This window comes from Dryobates pubescens, chromosome 16 (genome assembly GCF_014839835.1).
Source record: "Dryobates pubescens isolate bDryPub1 chromosome 16, bDryPub1.pri, whole genome shotgun sequence".
Classification (NCBI taxonomy): Eukaryota; Metazoa; Chordata; class Aves; order Piciformes; family Picidae; genus Dryobates; species Dryobates pubescens.
The window spans coordinates 14,624,533-14,642,495 of NC_071627.1; the positions used below are offsets into that span (position 1 = coordinate 14,624,533).

Below are 17,963 nucleotides of genomic sequence, written 5' to 3' on the forward strand. Positions count from 1 at the left end.
TGATGAGGAATTACTGTAAAAATGCTTAGATTAATTTTAGGCTGAGAGGGTGACTATTGTGGAGCAAGACACAACCTCTAGCAAGAAATAAAATAAGAGTTGTATGCATAAGGAAATAGGATAAAATCCCAATCTTTTTTTTCCTTCAATTTAATGTCAAATGATGTGAATTCACAAGACGTTTGTCTTTGTCTTTCCCTAGAGAAACTGAAATTAAAGTCAGGTGTAAATACCTCAATGTGTACAACACTCTGCCGTCATTCCAGATCCTGAGCATCCTGTTAGGTGTTGTTATCCAATGGGCATCAGCTTTCTTGGAATTTCGGAAAAATGTGTCTGGTATCCAGATCTTCCCAACCATGTTGCTGTTTAATCTGAGCACTTTGATAGTGCTGTTGAACTTCAGACGTCTGTCATACCACGTTTGGGCGAAAAATATATCAATTGTATATTCCTGTTGTGTTAACCAGAAATACTGATGAAAACATAGCACTCAGCATTTCACTCCTGATATGCTTTCCTTAAGCTGATATGAAAAGAAAAACCCACTACAGAAGATGATATTAAAACTGATAAAACCAGGTTTTTTTTTCAAGTTTTGAGGGCATGTTTTACTTAAAATTATTATTTAAAACCAATTTATTCTCTTATTTTCCCAGTGACAGGTTAAAGCTACATACAATTGGGGGGTATAAGCACCATTCTAATTCTGTGTATTCACACTTCAACCCAAACCTGATTAGGTGAGAGAAAAATTACTTATTCCCTGGGATTTAGGACAGGAAAAATTTGAGGTGACTTGGCTGCCTGAATGGCCTCTGTCCCCTAGATATTTATCAGAAGTGAAGTCTCACTTTCCTTGGCATCACTGGGCAGCCAGAAGCTGCAAGGTGAATTATAGAATAGTAAAGAGCAATATGAGATTTCTTTCTACACATGATAATTACAATGAAATAGACATTTTGCCAAGGCTAGATCACTTCCCCTCACCTATATGAAGATAGAGATAATTTTTTCTGCAGAAACTTTGTAAAGAGGAGAGGAGAGAGTATCTACACTTTTTTTCCCTTTTTATCTCTTGGTGGCGAAAGAGCTAATATCACTTCTGCATAGTTTTTCCTCATTTTTGAGGCAACCTGGAAACTCAGTTTTACAGAAGTTAAACTGTCTCAAAGCACTTAAAAGTAGAGCACATAAAAGTGCAGTAATAATAATTGTTTGGGTTTTTTTCTTCAGCATAGAACTAAGTTTCCCTGTCTTGTAGAGATTCATAGCTCACCTAGTCCTCACATCCATAATGATAATAATAGTAATAATGAAAGTTTAGAAATAAGTATAGCACAACATCAAAATGAATGGAAGCTTTGTAATGTCAAAAAGCATGGGAGCCTTATAACAAAATTGGCAATCATTTACCTACCATATTGATAGCATTCACAGGCCCAATGCTATTTACATACATGTCAGTATGAATTATTGTTGGTTTAACTGTAAGAGAAACAAGAATCAGCAGCATAAGTGAAGGTCAAAATCAACTAGATAAAAGTCAAACAACAAAAGCAAAAGAATTGTTGTAATCTCTGTCTTATAAGGCTATGGTTACCTCACATTTTAATGTGCCTGTACAATAAAAATGAATTTGCAGCGATGTCAACAGTTTGAAAGCAGTTGGAGACACTTTAAGACAAATTCTTATTTATTCTATCAGAACAAATTAATTTTTGCTATGAGAACAAATAGTGAAACCAGTGTCATTACCTTAGAGTGAGTCATATCTGACTGACAGTATATTTTGTGTCAGGTCACAGCAACAGATCTGACAAAACGCTATCAACAAAAGCAAACTTATTCTTCTTATGATGTCTTGCATCACTCATTTTACATTATAATGCAAAATGCAACATGACTGCTGTTGCCTGAAGAGATGGCTGTAGGTATATAGCAATTTCATGAGCCCAAAGCAAAAATAATACTCAAGGCTCTAAAACAGGGATGAAAAACAGTTGTTAGACTAAATTATTTTGAAATTATTCTCTTGTAGTCTTAGCATTCTTATACCCCTTGACTAAAATAGGATTGTTTTTTCCCTGGATGCTTTTATGAATACTTAATTCCTTTCTGTTCTCCAAGGTGCTGGACTGAGAAAATAAGACAAATTCCCCTGCTAATTTACACTATATACATTTATTGAGGGTTAAATACTCATGTTATCCCTCACTGTGAAAAAATCCTGAGTTTATAAGCCTCTATGTTAAAAACTGCTTCCTTCATTAACCTCCCTGCTCTCTGCTTTCTTCTGCTTGCCTCATCCAAGAGTTCTCTTTGCATTTCTCTATAATCTTACTGCTGCTGTATCCTCTTCTACAGAGGTATTGTCTGCCTGTTCTGTGCACACATGGGGCTGTCTCAGACTGACTTGCAGCAGCTCAGGGGGACATGTCTTTTAGCTCCCTTGGTGATCAGTGAAAAGGCAGATTCCTGCAAAAGATTATTCAAAATCAAAGACTTTTGTTGTGAGCCCAAGCTTGGGCCTCTATACTTTTATTGGCTGTGTGGGAAATCTAGGAAAGTTGGCCTTACTTCCCTGCAGTTCTCTTTTATGGACTTCCTCCTATGTGCCCCATTCCCCAGCCACTTCTTGCCCTGCCATGCACATGAGGACTTGTGCTACATCACTCAATGCAGGCCTGCTGCTATTGGAGGCTCTGCGTCCATCACATCATGTGAAGATCAGGCTGTGTTACCATCATTTTGATCTTCCTTTCCAACATATTATATGTGATTCTCTACCACCCTCACTTAGATATACAGAAAGATAAAAACTTGCTTTTTAATTGCCCAGAAGTTCCAAACATCCTCTGCAGGTGCATCATTACAAACAATCTAATTCACCAAATCACAACAGTCTTATAGATAGATTTAGCAATCATAATTTATGTCAGTCTTGAGATTTCTGACCACTTCTTGTGCCACTGATCTTTTACTACATTGCATTTTGTTTCCATAACTACTTTGAATGAATTTTTCTTCCTGTCTAGCTTGATAAATTATGAGAATTCTTTCTCTTCATTGCTTGAAAGTGTGTAAAAAAACTAAAAGGCAGCATACCTCCTATGTCAGGTCTCAATTTGTTGTCATATCCTTCCAGCAAGCCATTTAAAATAAGAGTGACATCACTCTCATGGACTTTGGGAGTCAAAACCCAGGTCTTATTTGAAGTGTAATCTTCATAATCATCATCTCCCTTTTGGATGGAACTGTTAAAGAATAAAAGTGAAGAAATGGAAAGCCTTGAAAAATATGAATTTGTAGGCAACCTGTTTGGTGACAATATACACCTAATTCAGGGTTTTACAGTACTAGCACTGAAAAATTTCTTGCTTTATAAAAGGAGACTCACAGAGAAAATTCACATAACAGTTGAATTTAGAGTTCACTTTAGTAGCATTTCCTTTTAGTACAGTTGAGCTCATATTCTGTCTATTCAAAGGAACATCAGTGCTTATCACCTTTGGCATGCCTATTTTTTCTCACACTGACTCAGGTGGGATCTGTTATGAAACAAATCTAATTGTAACATAGCTTATGCAACTCTCCACCAAAATATCACTTACTGTGTATACACAGTTGTTTCATTACTGTCTTTGAGAGAACAATTTGATGCAACACATTACTGACAGGACCAATAATTAGATTCATTCAGTCACACAGCTTTTCTCCACTCTGATGAACTTTGAGCTTATTATGCATTTGGAAAGTTCAGCACATATTTTTTACCAGTAGTTTTCATTTTCACTTTTGCTAAACAGAACCAAGAGACAGTAATCTGCCTAGTGGTTTTTTTTTCCTGCTACTGAATAGTATGACAGCAGATCTAATATAATTGAGCCTGCTTAGCACAGTAAAAAGGGCAAGTTAGAAATCTGAAATGTGTAGACTAGCCTTAATGAATGTTTTGTTTTCTTAAAGTCTTTGTGCCTGCAGTTCTGGAAGAGAACACAGAAACTACTTTAGAATATGACATCATTAGTTATTTTCATTTCTGAATGTCAGTGCTAATCAGCTGAATTTTTGCATAATATGCTAGTGCCCTTCTTTCCTGGCTGCATTCTTTGACAAAGTTTGAACCCTGATGGATATGAAAAGTCTTAATGATGCTACAATATCTTAAGACACTGGGTGGGGTTTGTGTACTAACAGGTCAAACCCAAAAGATTTAATTATTTTCCTGTTTCAGCTGGAATCCATACAGAAGTAGAAAAGAGCACAGGGACTTAGATTCTCTTGGGGGTGGGAGCTCATGCTTGGCACACAAGGTTGAAAGCAGACCATGCTCTTGGGTGCACTAGTGAAGGGGTGACTAGTCCTAGAGTGGAAGAGAGCTGTTTAGTTCACTCAGATGAGGTCTTGCCCATTCCTCCCAACAGTGCTATTCTGCTGCATCCTGCTTATATACTTACCTAGTGTGGATGGCCTGAAGGCTTTCCCATGTTTGGCATTTGGGAGCTGTATGCCAATTGCACAAACACAACTTAAGGACAGAGGAGGCTTTAGCTTCTTTCTTCCCCATGGGCACAGTGTAACAGGAAAGAACCACAGTGCATCTGTGCCTTTCTGTATTAGACTCTGCTTCCCAGGAGGTAGTGAAGGTATGGTGAAATTTTAAGCAGCCTGAGACTATGCACAGGGCTGTAGCAATTAGGAGTGCATGCACGAGAAAGCCAGTCTTGCATTGTATTGAATTGAGCTTGGAAGAGTCTAGTGAAGGTGGATTAATCTACAATTCCATTATGTGTACTGAGTACCACTGTCAGCACCACTCCAAGCACCACCTAATTCATGCTACACCAGCAATATGGATCTGGGAGTGTCAGGTTCCCAAATGAAGAGTACGCCACCCAATTTCCTCCTTCTGGCTACACAAGCCTTAACCTGTAGTGGTTCACTGGCAATCAATAGCAGAGTTTTAATTGACAGTGTGCTACATAGATTGTGCTGGTACTGATGAACAGGCCAGGATCAGTTTGTTTATTCAGCTCTTCGGAGTTCAAAGACCTAATTGTAATTCGAAGGAACATAACTGAATCCTCCTGGAGGAAAGGAAATCTTTCTAAATAAAGTCTTTGCAAGTGGAAAGCACTAGAATATGTTTTCAGTCTGCACAAACCCCCTAACTTTATGTTTTATAAGCAATTAAACATCCATTCTCTGAAAAAAAAGTGTTTTTTTTCTGAATGGAAAAGAGAAAGTAAGCCAAATACATTCTTTCACAAGGCATTAACATTCAGGTGTTTCTAAATATTAATGTGATGAGAAAGCTTCAAAAGTCAAACAGCTATTCAGCAGAGTCTGGTGTACTGGACAATGCAAGATTAGAAAATGAAAAGATGTGTTTGTTTTGGATTTCTCTCAAATCTTGAACAACCTTGTTGAACAGCAGCCCACAGTCACCAAAACTTCTAATTCCTCTTGGTAATTATTTATAGGAAAGGAATAGCTATTTATTTGCTCTTCTGCCATTTCAAGCCATTTTGGCCTTTCAAACCTCAAAAGCAGCAAATGCTTAGTGAGATTACTGGGAGAGATGAAAGAGGAAACAAGGCTAATGAAACTAGGGAAAAGGGTCATTGAATCCCAGCTTTTATCTGAATTCCAAGTGGATCGTAATTTAGCATGCATGTCTAATTGTTTAAATGTCTGTCTGTGTGAAACTGCACACCAGTCAGAACAGTCAGAGGTGCACCTTTATCCAGATAATCAGGGATTTAGTTGTGCAATGCCATTAATACTAATGAAAGTTATAATGACAAAGCCCTTTTCATTTCCTTAAGGCTTTCAGATCAGTACTTCTGATTATATGCCTAAATTTTGCAAATGCTTTTAATGTCCAGGACAAACTCGACAAAGCCCAGATTATGCCCAATGCATATTGAAATGGGTTCTTATTTTCAAGACTGCTGTATGTTTTCAAATCTAGTAATACAGTTATATGCAAAGACAAACATATTTGCCCATTCATTGATTACAGAACAAGTTCTTCAAAGTTAATGTTTCAAACTCTGAGACAAAAATCTCACTGTTTGAGATACTCCCACTTCTGACGTTATTATCATTACAAGTTGTGTGCAAGACTGCTCTGCAAAATCCTGTTTCCCTGTTTGGAAAAGGCACAGCTTAAGAGAGTCAGAACCCAAACTTGAAGCTTCAAGTTGTAGAGTAATTAAAGTTAAAAGGTGCTTTTGGGGGTCACCTGGTTCAGTACTTGCTCAATTTGCCAGCTAAGCGTGAGGTAGCCATAACTGTAACTTCCTACATATATATACACACACATATATAGATATAATCACAAGAGTGCCTAACATTGAGGGGCTCTTGGTATGTGTCAAATTACTTGAAGTTCATCTTCACAAAGCAGATAGATGACAGAAATCACTACATGCTAGTAAGAATTTATTAACTTAGATTGGAACATCCAATCATTCGGAGTACAACAGTATTTTGGAGGGATGATAGCACAAAACCTTTTTATAAAATCTTTAAAAAATCGATGAGCTTGTATCCCACTCTACAATACCATGAAAAAAAAATCCTGCCAGTGAGATTTTTAACATGGCAGGTGCTAAGAAGAGTTTTAACTCACGTTTCTTATCTTCCTCTCTACAATATGCACATTAATTGTAACTGATTTTTATCATTTATATAGCTCTTTCAAGTGCTCATTGTTGAGGTGTAACTTTAGTACAAATTGAGATTACACAAACTAAATGTTCAGGATCAGATTATCCATATCTTTGCTGCTGCATGTCTTGCATAAGTTTTTTTCAATACCATCTGGGCAATACTTAATCATTCATAGAGCAAGTGTAACTTCTGTGGGCAGATGTATTGACTGCAGATAGAACTGAGGTCACCAACCAAGGGATAAAGAACTAATGAAAAGATGCTCTAGTTCATTGGCATAGCATCTTTTACAGACCCCTTATCACTAAAGGCATGATTTCTGTGCTGAAAACATGTTAATACAATAGAACATTAGTTCAGTCAGCCTCAGGGATATCTCTACTGAGCAATCAATGGCGTGTTAAGGAAAATATTTTTCCCTTCTTCTTTTCTGAACCCTGTCCAGATGACACAGCAAAGCCCATTTGTCAAAGGTTTTGTTAATGTGCTGTTACACTATTCTCCCAGCAGTCCCAACCCATGGAAGTCCATATTACAGTTTGGGAATCCATTCCTCCTTTTAATAGATTCAGCATCTTTTCTTTGCTCTTCCATGACATCTCAATATTAGACTCACTCTAATGTAACTTCCTGAAGACTCTACCATATGTTGGTAAAGATACACTATACGTTATTTAAAATGACAGGCAGCAGCAATATTTTTTTAGTCTAAACTGAGGGACAGATTGTGCACATCTTCTTTCATTAGTCAGCAATAACTCACAAAGGATATGCCTTCAAAATAAGGTAAATATTTCCTAGTCCACAGAGTATACAATTAGTAGAAGGGAATCGATGCTCTTCTCAGGTGCCAAACCCTACCATGATTTTCAACATTCAGATGTGAGGTCTGTTTCACTAGGCAGAATCTCTGTAATTACAGTGACTTTAAACAAGATATGCTAAATTTGTACCTGCTGTGGCTCTGTCCCTTCATTTTTCTAAATATAGAACATGAATTTTAAATAATTCCAAGTGTTCTATTAAGAAACTTCACATGAGTCAATTATCCCTGCTGGAATCTGCCTGCTATTGCATTGCTGTTTGCAATCAGAACCAGAGTAGCCACAAAGTGCCTAAAGAAAAACACCTGTAGCAATATTGATTAGCCAACAACCAATTAGTTTAACTATAATTAAAAACTTCAGATTAACTGTCAAAAAAGCCAGACCAATTTAATCTTCTATAGCAAGTATGCTATAGAACCTATGGAGCCTACAGCAAAGACTTAGGTTTAGTCATGAGATCTGTGGTGATGGGTTGGACTCTTTGAGATCTCTTCCAACCTTGGTGATTCTGTGATATCCACACGTTCAGGGAGTCTTCCACCTAAAGCACCAATGTTTTCTACCTCCCAGTGAAGGCCTGCAACAAGGCTTGCTTTTTCACATAGCAGCACTGTCTAACGGTCCTTCTACATCTTCCCCAAGACATGCACTCACATCAACTACTGCACCTCATCATGTCTTATATTTTAACCCTTCACAGTTTTAGTGAAAGAATCTAACTTCCATATTTGTGATTCAGCTGAGTGTGGCTACATCAAGTGTTTACAAAGAATGATGAAAAATTGAACTTGGTTTCAGTTTTATTTCTTTTTTGTTAATTTGTGAAAATGCTTTTTAGAAAAGCCCTTTGGAATGCTACCAGTAAAATGTCTGGGGTTTGTGGTATTTGCTGTGTTTTTCTAGTTCACTGCACTGAAAAATGGCAGCACAAGTTTTGCATCGCACACACACAAAAAATTGCAGCACAATTCTTGCGTTGCACAATGGCTTGCATTCAAGTTATGAGTGAGCATGAGGATTATGGACCCTTAAAAAAATATTTCAAGTACTAATAAAGTGGGCTTATGGCCAGTTGTCACCAGAATTACCAAAAACAGGAACTAACATTAGCAGTCCTGGCAAAGAACCAAAAGCTGAAACATAGCACCCAGTCTAGAATCAGTTTCTCCAACAGAAAGTTGAGGCATATTAGTTAAATAATTTGACAAAGGATTTCCATCTTCAGATCCATCAGATCAGAGCAATGTACAGGACCAAGACTGCATTACACCACAATGCAAAACCTGTAGGCAGAGAGAGGAAGTATATCCCTCCCAAGGAGGGATAGTGAAAACATAGGGAGATGAAACAAACTTGTGTAGCCAGAAAGGAACAAAAGTTATGTGCTTGTAGGAACAAGCACACATCATCCTTTTGAATATCCTGAACTTCAGAGGAGTCTGAGATGTGATCAGATAAGCCTCCATAACATATGATTATTTCACAATATTTTGCAATGGAACTTTGTATTAATATTAATACATAAGACATTAAGACATATTAATATGTCTTCTTACATTTATTTTTATTTACAGGAGGCAATATAATCTACTCACATGTCTCTCTTTTATTGCAGTTATAACTACTCATTTTAGTGGCAAGCAAGGGAAAGGATTAGGTGGAAACAAACAGAAAAGGGAGAAAAAGGGAGAAACATATCCAGATATTCTTCTGCATCATAGGATTAGCTTGAGTTGACCTTCTGATTTACTTTAAATTATCTAGTTATATGTAAATGTAAATGTGTAACTTTGGAATTATGTGAACCTCAGAAGGTTGGCTTTCTTGTTTACTTCTCCTCTCCACTTTGTCTCTCCTTCCATTCCCTTCCTCTTCTATTTTTTTTCATTTCTTTTAAAATTGTTTGCATCTCTGCATGTGAAACATGATTTTTGCCTGTTGCTATTACTCAGCTCCTGCTAATTTCCTCTATAGCTGGGAAGCCTCAAGAGATGGAGTTAAGTTTAATGGCCACTACTGAAATGTGATCTAGCTAGGTCTTTTGTAGCGTGAGATCTCTTCTTTCTTCCTGGCCATGTTTTACTGTATGTAACTGTCATCTGCTACTGTTACATGTAATTCCTCTTCCTCAATAAGGTACATTGCTTTTAGAAAGGATTGCTCTAAAATATCACTACAAAGTGATGAGAGGAGCGAAAAAAACCCAACTTAATTCTGTTCACAGTAAGATTAAGAAAACATGGATGCCCTTCACCCATCTATTTAAGCAACATAAACTCAAAACCCCCAGTCCTACTTCTCAATCAGATTTGAAAAATGAAAGAGTAAAGTTTCTTGTCCTGTAATACCCTGTGAGGTACTCATAGCTTTTCAGAATACTTGCAGAACATTTTTTTTCCTGTGTTTTGTCAGCATAGCAATTTCACCCAGAAAGAAACTGCTTCTGGAATCAATCATTGAAGGCATGTTCATCTTCACATTACTCTCTAGAAAATTCAGCAGTTTTGCTTATTGAGTAGCATTCTTCAGATATATTTTGAGGTGTAAAATACCTTTGGTGTTTTTTTGGGTTTGGTTTTTGGGTTTGGTGTTGTGGTTTGTTGTTTTGGGTTTTTTTTGGTCTACAGAGCTGAGCATTACATTCAAGTTAAATCCTCATTAGAATTAAGTTTGACAGGGAATGTTTTCATTCTTGTTTTCTATGTCTCAGTACACAGCAAAGCACTATAATGTGGTGTTCCCAATGTTGGGCTGGGAATCAGGAACATTGCTTAATCCAGTTAAACAATCAGTGTTCTACTTGTTATGATAAACCACTTATGTCATCTCTGCATGGAAGCATAAACCATTTTTACAATATGAATAGGCATATAAATGTGCCTTACTTGTTTTGAGTGAAGACTAGACATGCATGTAAACCATCTTGTTATGGAGAAAGAAATAGTCACTAACCATGCCTCAGAAAATGGCATTGTATTGCTGGGAATCACACTTCCATCACACTTTTCCCCAACATTACAACCCATAACTTTGGTAAATCAAGTGAGTGAGGTAAACCCTGAATGATTAGGGAACCAGTCAAAAATAAATTTCAAACCAGTATAAATTTATTCTGAGTATATTCTTAATTCTTGATTCTTACAGATCATGGAAGTCTCATTACTGAAATGTTTATTAGATAGAAATGTGTCTTGAGGAAAGATTTGAATGAATAGAGCTGCTGGAAACATGTCTTTAACTCATCATGAAGATAACTCATTCACAAAATGAGTATAAACAAATGGTGAAAATTAAACTGGGGGGTTTTGTGGGGGTTTTTTTGGGTGTGGTTTTTTTGTTGTTGGTGGTGTTTTTTTTAACAATGCCTCTGATTTAAATTAATTTTTTAATGCATGGTAACCAATAGTAACCCATGTGTTCCCACATAAACCAACTTATATCATGCAAGACACTGTTTGCACTCATGCTCATAAAACAGACTGTGCAGGGGCGGATGTGAAATTTAGTTCTGATAACAGGGTAAATGTGTGATACATTAAGAATGGAAGTGGTAAGCTAATGTCTTTGTGTCAGCTGAGCAGGGAAATTGTCAACAAGTGTGCCTGAATTTCCCCTATGGAATTTATCTATTTTGATGAAAACTTCTGTGTTGATTTTCTTATGGAATTCTAATGGACTTTCCTTGGTAGTTGTTACCAGCAGGGTTATATGAAAATCCTAGCTTCTGTATAAAGATCATTAGAATCTCTGCTGTAATAAGCACCCAGGCAGGGTTATTCAATGGCAATGTCACTCCACGCTTGTACCCCTCTGTGCTGCATCTCATGTCCTCTTCTCAAGACCTCTTGTATTTCGATTTGTATTTCTCCACACTACATAACGATGCCAATAACTCATTCTTCATAGTCACTGCTTGTTACTATTGACTGTGTAAATCTATAGTTGTGCCATACAAAAACTTAAACAAATTAGCCATAGATGCCTGGTCAATTAGCAAAATGGCTGTGGCAGCTCAACCAAGTAAAACAAAGCTGTGAGCAGGTCAAGAAAAGTTCAGCAGGACTGTCAAGCCCCTGTCCTGAGGCCTTGCAAGCTCAGTGCAAAGATTACAGCCTGTCATTAGGAATGGCAATGTTGTGCTGAAGGGCTAGACCCTACACTTTGCAAATATTTTTCCCAAGGTAAATATTCACATAAAGCTGCTTCTTCTTCCTTTCTTAATTATGCCACACAATGCTAAAGGTTTTGGAAGACAATTTCAGAAAGAAATGTAAAACACACACTCACTATAAAGTATATTCAACTTTTTATGCAAGAACTTCAACATTTTTTTCTGAAAAACAGTGAATTGTTGTAATGGTGCTAAGTAAGAAATAACATGATGACTGTAACTTTTATTTTAATGCAAAGAAACTGTATATGTGTTCAGTCAGCTAATACATTTATCTCATTTTGGCCTTCTTATCAGTCTCCAATAAGTAAAATAACAGGCACATAGCATGCAAATTCTACCTAGCTCTGAAATGTTTGACATTTGAGTGGGCTAGGCATAATAATGACTGCAAAGCCTATCTTCCCATCCCTTATATTTAAGTGTGTCTATTAAGGCTAGTCAAAACACCAGGAGAACAGGAGCAATTTCTATTTCATACACAGACAAACATATAACTCTCAGACTTTGCTTTTTCCTCTAGAAATATTTTGGCATACATTTTTTTCCCCTTTTCACTACTTCTCATCCATATAGTAGAATTTATTTTATAAAATTCTTTTTTTTTTTTCTTTTTCTGATTATGATCAGAGAAGATTGTCTTTGTGAAAGGAAAGGAACCTTTAAAGTGAAAGCTACTAGAAACTTATGTAAGTAGATGGTGTTCAGGGGTAGAGAAAGATGGATGCCTTGTAATTCAAAAAGAAGGCAGGAATCTGAATAATAACCAAGTATAAGCAGAAGCTAGAAGTGTGTTTGATTAATATGTGAAACTAGCTGCAAGGGTCAGAACTAGCAGTGGATGTAGCCATGAACATACTCCAAAACCATTATTTTGACAAATTGCATTGGGTACCAAGTTTATAAGATAAACCTATTACTGATTCATTTCTGAAATTCCTGAAGGGGAGAAACCACCTTAAGCTCTAGGAGACGTAGATTCATGTAACTAGGGTCTCAAAATATGTTTATCAATGGAATACACTACAGAGAATTCTACAAAGCGCAGAAAGACATACGAAGGTGAAAATATTTCCTTCGGTTTGAAAGATTTTACAAGAGGATTTTTTTTTTTCTCCTCATCTTCACTGCAGCTCTTTACTCTGGCTAAACCAAAGGATCCACTAAATTTTCTGCAGAGAATGTTTCAGATGTAAACCAAGACATCCGTATATTCAGTCCACAGCGCTCTGTGGAGCATCCACCATGGCACAACACCAATAAGCTTTAAAGGTGAATCTATACAAGATCAAGCATGATAGGCAGCTGCTAGGCATCTGACATTACTAGGCTAGCCTGAATTAGTTCATTCCCAGCTGTGAAGGCTCAGTTTAAGAGATATGAGCATCAGCCACATGTGCTGTCATTTATGGAGACTCTTACTATTTGTGAGTACTGAAGAGAGTCACAAAGATATTTAGGTTAGCCACACACAGTATCATGGCAACTGAGAATAAGGGAACTGGCTAAATGCAAATGGTTTCAGACCCCATTTTCTATGAGTACTGAGAAGGCACCGTGATGTTTCAGAGATTTTGTTGGTCCTTTGTGGATCTTATTTAAAATGCATAATCAGGACCTTTTCAAAAAACAGGAGTTTTCTCATGACTTAATCAGATGCCAGAGGGAACATTCAGGTGAGTGTGGAGACTTGAGAATTTGGAAAGAGGGTAAACCCCTGAAATTAATGAAATGTGAGCAGTAGCTAAGGAGAGATAAAGATGTCTTAGTAATCATGGCATATCTCCCATATGGATAAATTCCTCTTTGGTTTCCCTTGCTACAGTTCCAGCAGCTTCTTTATGAGATAAAAATTTATGCAGAATAACTGGTAGAGTATTGATGAGAAGAAACTCCCCTGGAAGCTACTGAAGCAAAACTTCAGTAGCAAAACTCTTGAATCCCTCGGGAATTTGGCAAACATACCTCAAAATAATTTGTTAAATAAAGAACAGGTGCTATTCTGAGATCTACAGTTTTCCAGGAGAGATTACCAATTCAATAATTTAGAAAAGAGGACATAACTAGAATGCACTTGCTGACAAAGTTGGCATTTTCAGCTTATATCTTTCCAGGATTTCACTTTTCGTACTGTCAAATGCTTAGGATCCCGTCCCAAGTGCGGAAAACTGTGTTGGTAAACATTTAAACTCAAATGAAGGTGCCTTCCTGGATGAAGGCTTGGATGCTTAAAAGCTTGCAGAATTGAACCCCAGATTAGGTGCTTCAGTCAGTTTCCCAAGGTGTCATCACCAATATGACATCTGTTAAAGAAATAAATTCTTCACATGCTGTTTGGAATTCTTGCAAGCAAAATGAGAATTCCTGATTAAAATATGCAGTATGTATAATTGGACATAATTTGTCCATTAAGCTTCTGGAGCTTCTCATTCAGTCATTGCTGTTTTATTGACGAGCTCACCATATTGGGATATGGGATAGTGCTCACATGCTCTGCCAAGCACTTTGAAGAGCTCTTGAGTCTGGGCCTCTCAATTTAAGAAGGATATTGAGACTCTTGAATGTGTCCAGAGAAGGGCAATGAGGCTGGGGAGAGGTCTCAAGCACAGCCCTGTGAGGAGAGGCTGAGGGAGCTGGGGTTGCTTAGCCTGGAGAAGAGAAGGCTCAGGGGAGACCTTATTGCTGTCTACAACTACCTGAAAGGAGGTTGTAGACAGATGGGGGATGGTCTCTTCTCCCAGGCACCCAGCACCAGAACAAGAGGACACAGTCTCAAGCTGTGCCAGGGGAAGTTTAGGCTTGAGGTGAGAAAAAAGTTCTTCCCAGAAAGAGTAATTTGCCACTGGAAGGTGCTGGCCAGGGAGGTGGTGGAGTCACCATCCCTGGAGGTGTTTAAAAGGGGATTGGATGTGGCACTTGAAGCCATGGTTTAGTTAGTCAGGAGTTGTTGGGTGAAGGTTGGGTTTGATGATTTCTGAGGTCTTTTCCAACCTTATTGATTCTATGATTCTATGATATTGCATGTGCAGAAAACTGCAGATAACAAAATGTTTCTCAAGTTTTAATCTGAATATATTTTGCATTGAATTTAATCACCTCTGCTGCTTATCTACCCCAGAGAGACTAAAAGAGTGCTTCAGGGTCCATAACAGGAGAATTGATTTTACAGATATAACATTTCCTTTTTTTTCCCCCCCCTTTTTTTTAACTTCCTGAACAAATTGATTAATTAAAGCTGCAAATAATTTTCTAACACTCTCCAAAACCCTTCACCACATACTCAGAAGTTTTTCAAAATTACCATGTGAGCTAGAATTCTTGGTTCCTGGCCAAAGATTAATTTTATTTCAAAGCTTTAAATAAAATCCACTTTTTGAAATCTGTAATGCTAAAATTATTCCTATTCCCTTTTAAAATCAAATCTATTTAGGGTTTGTTTTCACACATATAATCCCTAGATGACTGAATAGTAAATTATGGAACCCATTATAGGAATAATCCTTACATAGACGTATACCCAGAGTAAAAGTGATTGGACAATAAGTGGTTAACTGTGTTAAATGGGTATAAAAGTGGTTAAAAGTAGTTGGATATTAATAGCAAATCAGTTGGAATTGCTTAATTTAATTTCTGAACAATGAGCTTTCTTTGGAGGCAGTGGAGGCAGGTCGTGACAAGAAAGAAACGCTGTCCTCACCTGGATAAAATAGAGATATCTCAGATTTACATTTTGACATCAGCAAGGCAGAGTTAAGGATCTGTATCACAACAGCCACTAGCAGGGAAGAATATTTTCATGTTGCTCAACACTGCCTCTTAAATATGGTGTTGAGAGCTTCATTGGTTACACTGTACTTGGCCATGAAGGATTTGGCCCTGACAGTTTGTGGTGACTTTAATCTCATGTGCTGCGTAAGAGATTTATTAAGCTTTTCAGTCATTTCAAGTGCATGCTTTAAGTCTTTAAAGCAGCTTAGTGAGATTTTTTAGTGTTTCCTTTAGAAACCAGGGTAATAAAATTTCAAAAGACATTATTAATATAGTTTTAATTGTCCTTGCCCCAAGAAGCTTACAAATATCTGATATGTTTATTCAATATGATGCCATCTTTGATACTAGTTAATTTTTTTGGTCCAATAAAAAGCAGTAATAGGTGTGATTGTATCCTAAGGTCCTTCAAGTATTCTACTGCTAACTTTTCCCTCTTCCAAATCCTAACATTCCAAGAAAATTGTGATTCTTTTACTACACTACAAACCAAAATTGTAATACTCAAACATATTTGTGTTCACAGCCCTCGCAGGCTGTAGGAACAAAATTCATCATTTTAGTCATGTGTACAGAAGCTAAAAGTTGTCTTTTCAGTCTTCAGATTTAGCTGCTAAGACAGTTCTTGGCAGTGTAGATATTACATAGATCACACACCTCACCTTCTTTTCTAAGCCATCATACAGCATGATCATTCCTCCAACCAAAGTTAGTTATTGTAGTAAGCAAGTTGCTTCCTCTGTTTCACTCTCCTTTTGCTGTGTAACAGAGCCACTACCAGCTTTCTCACTTGTGTTCTTGTGTGAGTGTGTCATTTCCTTGGTCTCTAACATCCAGGACATACATCACAGGCCACCTTCACTTCATGCAAAATGTTCCCCTGCATTTGTCATCTTTGTTATTTTTATTATAATAACTCATTTTGGGGAATCTGTTTTCTGTCTGAGGTGATAGCAGGCTTCTTGTCACAGATTAAAAATGCTGTATGATTCCAGGCTTCATAATTCACTTATGTATCTCTTTAATTTATACCTCCTATTCACAGTAAATGTACAGCATTGCTGGGCTCATAGCTCAAATCTTTACTCTTAAGTAATTCTCAAGAGCTATCAGTGTGATTCATCTCTAGAAGGTCAAGATGACTGTAAATTTAATTATTTATTATTTGGTGACAGCTTTCATTCACTGACATTTCTGTGTATGTGTACTATCAATTTGGGCAGTAGCTTCACAACTGTTTTGAAAACATTGACAAACAACCATGAGCTAAGGATCTACATATAGAATTACATTATGGATTTTTTGTTGTCAGATGATTACTTTTCTGCACACAGAGGTAGTTTGCTTACATTTTGGAAGAATTATTCTTAGGCCTATAAAGGTAGAAACCAGCAACATTGTTCAGGATAGCAGAAATAAAGATGATTGAAGACTCTTTAATGAACTGTTCTCCCTTGCCTGCATCAGTTGCTGCTGTACACCTGATTGAAGCCCTTGTAGTGTTAATCTATAGTGTGAAGACTTTTGTGTCTTCATCCATTTTTGGAAAGGAAAAGCAGAATGCATCCTATACCACTCTTTCATGGAATGTAACTGCAATGGCCAAGAGAGGACTGATCTATTTAGCTAACCATTATGAATATAATTTAAGTTTTGGTGACATGCTTTCTCCAGTTTTATCAACATATACGTGGATCAGTAGGTCCCAGAATCAGATTATCACATGATAAGTATATTGAATAATACATTGATTAGTAAAGCTTTCTAGCATTACTTCATTAATATTGTTCTATACTGCTCTCTTTCTCATTCTTTCTCCTTCTATCTCTATTTCTCTCTCTTACAAAATAATCTAAGGGAATTAAATGAAAGTGGAATTCAGTAGATAATCCTCAATCTGTCACAAGAGGCAGATTTCTGTTTAGATCTGAAGATATCTTGCTACTGATTAACAAAAGCTTCATATGACCAAGACATGCTGTTTGTGTTATACAATACAACATTGAATTGCTGCTGAAGGAAAAGATTCATTTTCTTAAATCACCCACTGTTTTCTAGGGAATTTTGTTAGAAGGTTATTTTGGGTATGCATGAGGTTCTTTTGAAGATGTATTTCTCATCAGTGTATAGAACCACAGGTATTTTTCTATATAACATGACGCATTCAAAAAGCTTGAGATGATACATAGCTCAGAAAAAAAAAGTCAGTCTTTCATCTCAAGGGTTCACACCAAATTCCAGGACAACATTCAGTGAAAAATACAATTTCATACATGATTACCTGCATCATTTGGAAAGAGCTAATGCAAGCATAAAAAGTAAATATCTTCTTCTCATTCCATTCCTTCCAAATGCTTCACTTCCTTGAAACAGATTTCCCCCCCCCCCCCCCCTGTATATTGATGTTTTATTTCTGGTAATAATCTCTATGTTTTGACTTAGGTTTTGTAAAAATGATATTTCTTTACTGTTTTTGCTGACTGTCTGTGAACAGATGAAAGTCCTGTCTTGTAGGA

At 37.0% G+C, this 17,963-nt stretch overlaps 1 protein-coding gene across 2 annotated transcripts in view; it reads right to left on the reverse strand.

Annotated features, from left to right (window-relative positions):
- Positions 1–17,963, reverse strand: part of GABRG2 (gamma-aminobutyric acid type A receptor subunit gamma2) — a 64,852-nt gene that overhangs the window by 40,182 nt on the left and 6,707 nt on the right. For both annotated transcript variants that reach the window (XM_009902319.2, XM_054168331.1), the window contains exons 2-4: positions 3,109–3,257; positions 1,421–1,488; positions 234–454 (exon numbers count right to left, since the gene is read on the reverse strand). In XM_009902319.2, the coding sequence (XP_009900621.2) occupies positions 234–454; positions 1,421–1,488; positions 3,109–3,257 (438 nt within the window). The remainder of the gene's footprint in view (positions 1–233; positions 455–1,420; positions 1,489–3,108; positions 3,258–17,963) is intronic.